A 7,553-nucleotide genomic window follows, 5' to 3' on the forward strand; every position below is an offset into this window, starting at 1 on the left:
ATTACTGTGAGGTTATTCTTTAATATTAAATTACGAATTTTACATGTACATAAAGGAAACAGTCTGTCTGCGCTTTCTAAACATATAAAATATATTAATAAAGAACTGTCCGTCTGTCTGTACGAGCTCGCTGAAACTCATGAAAACTACTATTTTTCCCGTAAAATCGACAAAAATGCGAAAAGATATTAATATCATTTTATTACTGTGAGCCTATTCTTTAATATTAAATTATAGTTTTATATGTGCATAGAGTACACAGCCAGCGTTTTCTGAACATATAAAATATATTAATATAGGAGTGTCCGTCTGTCCGTACGAGCTCGATGAAATATCTTTTATGCTCTAACCCATTTGTTGTACAATGGCTCTAATTTGTTCAAACCCATTTGTTGTACAGTGGCTTTTACTGTCCCTGACCCATTTGTTTGACAGGGGCTCTTATTTTTCTCTTCTTGGACACTTATACTGGTACTCCGCTTTATATAAATATAGAATACATTAATATAGGACTGTCTGTCCGTCCGTACGAGATCATTGAAATTTTATGAGTTTCAGCGAGCTCGTACAGACAGACGGACAGTTTTCTATTAATATATTTTATATGTTTAGAAAGCGCAGACTGTTTCCTTTATGTACATGTAAAATTCATAATTTAATATTAAAGAATAAGCTCACAGTAATAAAATGAAATTAACATTGCTAGAGGTACAGGCTAACGGGTAGAGGTATAAATGTGAAAGGCAGACGTCTACCGACAGAGGTACAATCTAAGGGGTACAGGTAAAACGATAAAAGGCATAATACAGACGTATAGGGGTAGAGGTACAGGGTAAGGGTTACAGGTTTAAGGGTGAAAGATACAGGGGTAGACAGTTGTGATCTAATTTGGTGCAAAAACAAACAAGCATTCTCTTTTTAGCGATGTTGAAAATTCCTTTCTTAATATATGTACTGCCAAATGGACACATATTCTTTAAAGCTAATGAAAATATTTGTTATAATCAACAGCATCAATATCACCATCATCATCATTATTAAGCATTATTATCATCACTCCTATTATCCTATTTATTAATAATCATTATCATCATCATTCATATGCTATCATCATTATAATCATCATCATCATCATCAAAATATGTTGCCTGGTGGTCCCATAATCAACAGTTATAGTAACTAAGATGATTTGAAGAAACCTTAGAACAAAAACGTAAGAAATGAAAAACAGTTTAAAATCTATGTAAACAAAGTGTTACCTTAAAGCTTTTTCAAAATTTCAAACTGCACACCAATATGATTCAGATAGCGAATGGTATCATTTAAATCATATATATTATAAAAAGCATAGCCAGTCAGTCCACAAACAGTTATTTCTCCAACATCCATAGGATTCTGCGTCATAAATTGGTCCAACACTTGAAAATCGTCATGTGTATACACCAATATAATGGCTACTGGAACATCCATTTCACTAACAAAAAGTACCCAGAAGTCCTTTCCACAGTTAATTAATTATATAGTATATATCTGTTGTACATTTTCAAATTTCACGCAACACAACTTTAATTATTATTTATTTAAAATTATTGTCTACTTAGCAAAACAAACTAGTCCTCGTTGTGTCAAATATTCAACACAGGTATCCAATTCTGTTGCCTGCCAGAAAAAGTAGCCTCCATAAAATCCAAAGCCATCAAATATTAAAACCTCCATATTTTTACTACTGCAGAATGCCTGCAGATAAGGAAACACAAGAGGTGAAACTAAAATCGCAGCTCGTGGTGGGTTGTCCATTTTGTGTAACTTGTGTAACAGTCAATGGTACAAGACCACGTGATATTAGGTTAATGGCTAGAGGACCAGGGGGTAAGGATATAGGTTACAAGCTGACAGAGTGAAAGGTTAACAGGCAGATATCACAGCGTTACAAGTACGGTTAGCGGGTTGGAGGGTACAGATGTGACAGGTTAGCAGAGAGAAGAGGAAATTGGGTAAGAGTACAGGCTAAAGATGACAGGGTGAGAGGGTTAGAGGTAGAGGTCACAGCGTGACATGTATGCTTAGTGGGTGAGAGATTACAATGTGACTTGTTAATGGTTAGAGCTGAAGACGGTAAGAGTAGACGTTACAGGGGTACGGGTGAAGGGACTAACGGTGATGGGTTAGTGGTGAAAGGGCAGGGATGAAAGGAGAACGGTAAAGGGTGAATGGGGGTAATGATGAAGGGGTAGGGTGAATGGGTAAGGATTTAGGGTGAAGGGTGAAAAGGTAAGGGTGAAGGGGAAAGGTTGAGGGTGAAAGGATAAGGTTGGTGGATGAAGGGGTAAGGGTTAAGGGTGGACTGTGTCATCCAATTTTCGATATCACTTCCCGTTTAAGAAGTCAAATCTCAAGCAATTTTTGACATTTTAAAGTACGATCAACTTGTTAATTAGGTCAGCTGGGGTCATGAGAGAAAATTTCAAGAACAAATGTGAAGTGAACACATTCGATGGTGTCTTTCAATTTTTGATATCACTTCCGGTTTGAAACGTCATATCTCAAGCAATGTTTGACTTTTATAAGTACGATCAACTTGTTAATTAAGTCAGCTGGGGTCATGAAAAAAAATCAAGAACAATTCTGAAGTGGACTCGATATCACTTCCGAATTGAAATATATTATCTCAAGCAATTTTACACTTTTTAAAATACGATAAACTTGTTATTTAGGTCAGCTGAGTCAAGAAAATAATTCAACAGCAAAAGTGAAATGGACGAATTTGATAGTGCCATCTATTTTTCTATATCTCTTCCGGTTCGAAATGTCATATCTCAAGCAAGTTTAGACATTTTAGAGAATACAGGGTGATTTGTTTTTAGGTTAGAGCTGTAGAGGGTAAGAGTAGAGGTTACAGGATAAGGGTGAAGGGGTAACGGAGAAGAGTTAGCATTGAAAGGGTATTGGTGAATGGAGAAGGGGTAAGAGTGAAGGTTGGAGGGGTAATAGTAAAGAAGTAAGGATGAAAGGGTACGGGTGAAAGGGCAGGGGTAAAGGGGTAAGGGTGAACTGGTAATACTGAAGGGTGAAGGGGTAAGTCTGAAGTGAGTACAAGGTCTCAGGTATAAGGCTTGCGGGTCACATGTATAAGGGTTAGATTAGAGGTACCGGGTTACAGGTCACAGGTATAAAGGTTACTGGTTTGAGGTAGAAAGGTTAGAGGTACACGGTACATGGTTAGAGGTGTAAGTGTTAGGGGTAGCAGGTATAAATGTCAGCGAACTAGCTACAAAATCACAGGTATATAGGTTAGGGGTACCGGGTCACGGGTCACCAGTATAATGGTAAGGGATATAGGGTACAGGATCGTAGGCATAAGGGCTACAGGTAACAGGTACAGGGTGTCCCAAAAAATGCAACACTTGCTATAGTCGTTTGAATCTTATGTGATATAAAACAAATATTGTAAATCATTACACTAGCTTAAAAACAACACATTTCTACACAATTTGGCGAAAGTTCAACTGCCTAGTTCATATACTTTTTGAATAAAAGCGTTTTTTTTTTTTCGAAAATTGCTCATAAATCGTTTTTCACAGGATTTGATATTTTTGTTTGTAGTCAGCAATAACTCTAATGATATCATCTCTCCGAGGAATGAAAATAAAGAAACATGCATCGTACAAAGCCTTTACCCTAACCCTAACCCTAATCTTAGGTGCTTAAAATCCTTCCCAAAGTGACATAACCCTATCCTGTCTCTTAGCAATATTCATACTCAAACACTTAAAATATTCAATCTCTAAGATAACTGCAGTTCCTTCAACATCAAACAGAGGCATTAATGTGACTGAAACTGTCTAACGGTCCACTGGTCAGCTTTAAACCTGCTATGATTTCAACCATGGATGAGATATTAGAGTCTCTTGATTTCTGTCACCGTAGTCATACAAGAGTTCTTCCCCTATAGAGATGTCCCTTGACGCTACAAGTATAAGGTACATAAAGTCATTGTGGACGATAAGTCTTGTGCGAGAGTTGCATTTCGTCTTACTGTGGTTAACTAACCGTCCCAGTCTACCTGACTCATCTGTTGCATCAATGCTGTAAATGACAAGAAAGTTGTATAAAAATTTAATATAAGTATTAACACTCTTTCTAGTCCATGCAGAAACAAAAATCATTATATTATTATTTCCGTCCTTTCGTCCTTCCTTCCGTCTGTAAAACTTTTGTATCCGCTCCATAAAACTTCAATAAAACTTCAACACCTTAAAGGATTTTCAGCAAACATGGGTAAAATAATTTTCTTATCAAGACAATGTGCATAACTAACAAATCAGCCATGTCCACGCAAGGTCAAGGTCACAACTCAATGTCAAATGTTTGAGCCTCCCATTTAATATCCGCTGTGTAACTCATAAACCCCTTGAAGAAGGATTTTTATTAAACATGGGTCAAATGACCATGTCATCTAAAAGATGTGCAGAACCCATTAATCAACCCTTCGATTCAAGGTCAAGGTCACAACTCAAAGTAAAACTTTTGAGTCTCTATTTTGTGTCCAATCTGCTTGAAGGATTTTCATAACACTTGAGTCATATGTTCACCTCATCATTAATATCTCATGAGTCAGCCGTGTTAATTTAAGGTCAAGGTCACAACTCGAGCTCAATTGTTTGAGCTCTGTATCTTTTTTAACTCTAGAAGGATTGTCATGAAACTTAGGTCAAATGATGACCGCATCAAGACAATATGCAGAATTCAAGAGTCAGCCATGTCCGTTCAAGGTCAAGGTCAATTGTTTACCCTTTCACTATCCATGGCAGTGGCGGGGATATAGCTGTGTTTCATTTAACCTGAATCTTCCCTGAAGAATGATATTTTTGTTGAGCTCAGTATCATTAAATGCTTTATACAATAGCAAAACACTTCAAGAAAGTCAAACAAACATCATTTTCAATTTGTTCATTATATCCAATACCGAAGTAATATTTAAAAAAAAAATGCATTAAGCTGTACTGTATTTCATATGCTGATAATTAAATGTTTATATCGTTCCATGTTTATTTATTCGGTAAATAAATTGACAGAATATTTCTAGTAAAGTAAGTCACATTACAAACACGAACCAGTATTTTCTATTGTTACAGTTGAAGTAGTACATGTAACAACCCTTGTCTTGGTCGTTTGCGTACTTCTCCTCGCGCTGCTTTGCCTCGGAGATGTTTATAAGTTCTCCAGCATACTCAACAATGAAGTCACCTTTTTTGAACTCTTTTACTGCCATCACACCCCGACCCTTTTCGCCCATATGAACAACCTTATAATAAAAACGAAAGCAATATGATATGGAAATCACAAAAAAAGGTCCTTTTGTGCAAGGTATTAATTCAGCGGAAGCATTTTATGTGAAAACATAGGTGTTTTCTATTATAGTTTAATGTTCTTGGTGATCAATTCATGAGCTACGGTATCCTGTGTAAACGGAGTAAGGACTACCTGTCAAAGGACAATCTAATAAAATTTGTAAAAAGATCCGTTGGAAGTATAGAAAGCAACCAGAAACGAATAATAGCAGGCTCGGTTTGATTGAGTCTGTTCATGAGAGGTAATGAAATGTGCAACACCTCTCACGCCCCCTAGCACCGGCTTATGTGAAACTCTATGATCCCAAAGGACCAGAAAATTTAACATTACTATATCAAAGTACGGGGAGAAAACTTAAACAAACTATTGAACTGTGATTCGAAAGTAGGTTTATCCCATGAGTATTGCATTAACAATGTAGCATCATAACAATATCTCATTATCATTTTATTGCAGTTTATGTTTCTTGTGTTTTAAGTTTATTTCAACGCACATTTTAGAAATTAATGGTTCTATAAATACATCAGATGGAGTAAAATAATACAATAACACGCATTTTAAAGCTATATTCTAATGTAGTTATTGCATTAGTTGTATAAAACTCTATGCTTTTTAATCAATAGAATTCCGGAAGTGCCTAAAGTTAATACTTTTGTGACGGCAATCATTTCTTACCTTAAGTCCATCCTCACATTTATTCAAGATCTTTGTCAGAATGTTTTCTTCTTCCTCTTTCTGCAAGTAGATTCATTTGTTCACCAATCGTGTTATAAATAAGGGTTAATGAAGTGACCTTAAAAAATGAGGAATAGCGGAGATATTACAGTGATCATTAACGTCTATTTATTATTTTGAATCTTTATGTTTGTTTTTTAATGATGATAGTTACGTTTGTTTTTGTTTTCTTCAAGTTATTTCTTTTTTGTAAATTCAAACAGGCAAGACTAGTTTGCTGTTTATTTATCAGTGTTAATGAACATAACATGTATACTGTATTACCTTAATTGACCTTTTACTTTTCCTAGAACTTCTTCGTATTGATTTCTGACCTATCAATTCAAGATTAATATCGTTGTTTAGTTGTACATTCCCTTGAATTTCTGTCATTGCTGACAGTCTGTTAATATAAAATATTTATTTCTTGGGATGAGTGCGAGTCTGGTCTCCACAGCTGAAATCACAGCTATGAAAGGACAGGAAAACCTCATATGCCTCTTAACTCACAATTGCATTCACTTTGATTTATTATCGCATGCAAATATTGGCGAAAATCGACCTTTCGCACGCTATATGGCATTTTCATGTGATTATCGGATATGGTTATACAGTAAAGTCCAATGTATGGGGCCTGTTTGGCCGAATAGTTAACTTAGTTGACTTCAAATTACTCGCCCTACATTGATATGGGTTCGAACCTCACTCGGGGCGTTGAAGTCTTTATATGAAAAAAAAAATCATCCAGCTGGCTTATGGAAGGTTGGTGGATCTACCTAGATGCCTAATACACATAAGAACACATCGGGTCTTTTGAAAGAACCAACATTGGATGGAAAGTCGCCATATGACCGAAAACTGTATTGGTGGGACATGTATAGGGTAAGGGTTAGGGTAGGGCTGAAGGGATAAGAGTACAGTCGTAAGATGAAGGGGAAGGGATGAAGGGTAAGGGGATGACGGTTGAAGGGTGAAGGGTAAGAGTGAAGAGACGAGTGGTGAGGGGGTGATGGGTTATAGGTGGAGGACGTGTAAAGGAATAAAGGTAAGTGTAAAATGGCAAGGGTATAGGAGTAAGGATAAGGGATAACGGTAAAGGGTTAAGGGTGAAGGGGTTAGGTTGTAGGTATAAGGGTGTAAGTGTAAGGGTGAAAGGTGTAAGGATGAAGGAGATAAGTGTAAAGAGTGGATTAGTGAAGGTTCAATGGCTGAAGGGTGAAGGGGTATTGTTTAAGGGGTAAGATTAAATAGTAAGGCTGTAAGGGTGAAGGGTGTAAAGGAGATGAGTAAAGACGTAAGGATGAAGTGGTAAGAGTGGAAGGTAAGGGTGGAATGGTAAGGGTGAATGGTTGGGAATGGTGAAGGGGTGGAGGGGCAAGGGTAAACGGATAATGGTAAATGGGTAAGGGTGAAGGGGTTAGGTTGTAGGGATAAGTGAAGGTTGAATGGCTGAAGGGTGAAGGGGTATTGTATAAGGGGTAAGATGA

The 7,553-nt window shown here is 36.8% G+C and overlaps 1 protein-coding gene across 1 annotated transcript; it reads right to left on the reverse strand.

Moving 5' to 3' along the window:
• Positions 1-3,539: 3,539 nt before the first annotated feature.
• On the reverse strand, positions 3,540-6,459 carry LOC128548239 (N-lysine methyltransferase KMT5A-like). The gene is made up of 4 exons (XM_053522716.1): positions 6,352-6,459; positions 6,028-6,087; positions 5,115-5,305; positions 3,540-4,086 (listed from the first exon to the last, which is right to left on the reverse strand). Exons 1-4 carry the CDS (start codon positions 6,457-6,459, stop codon positions 3,873-3,875), a joined length of 573 nt encoding a protein of 190 aa, XP_053378691.1. The 3' UTR covers positions 3,540-3,872.
• Between the last annotated feature and the right edge of the window lie 1,094 nt (positions 6,460-7,553).

This window comes from Mercenaria mercenaria, chromosome 14 (genome assembly GCF_021730395.1).
Source record: "Mercenaria mercenaria strain notata chromosome 14, MADL_Memer_1, whole genome shotgun sequence".
NCBI lineage: Eukaryota > Metazoa > Mollusca > Bivalvia > Venerida > Veneridae > Mercenaria > Mercenaria mercenaria.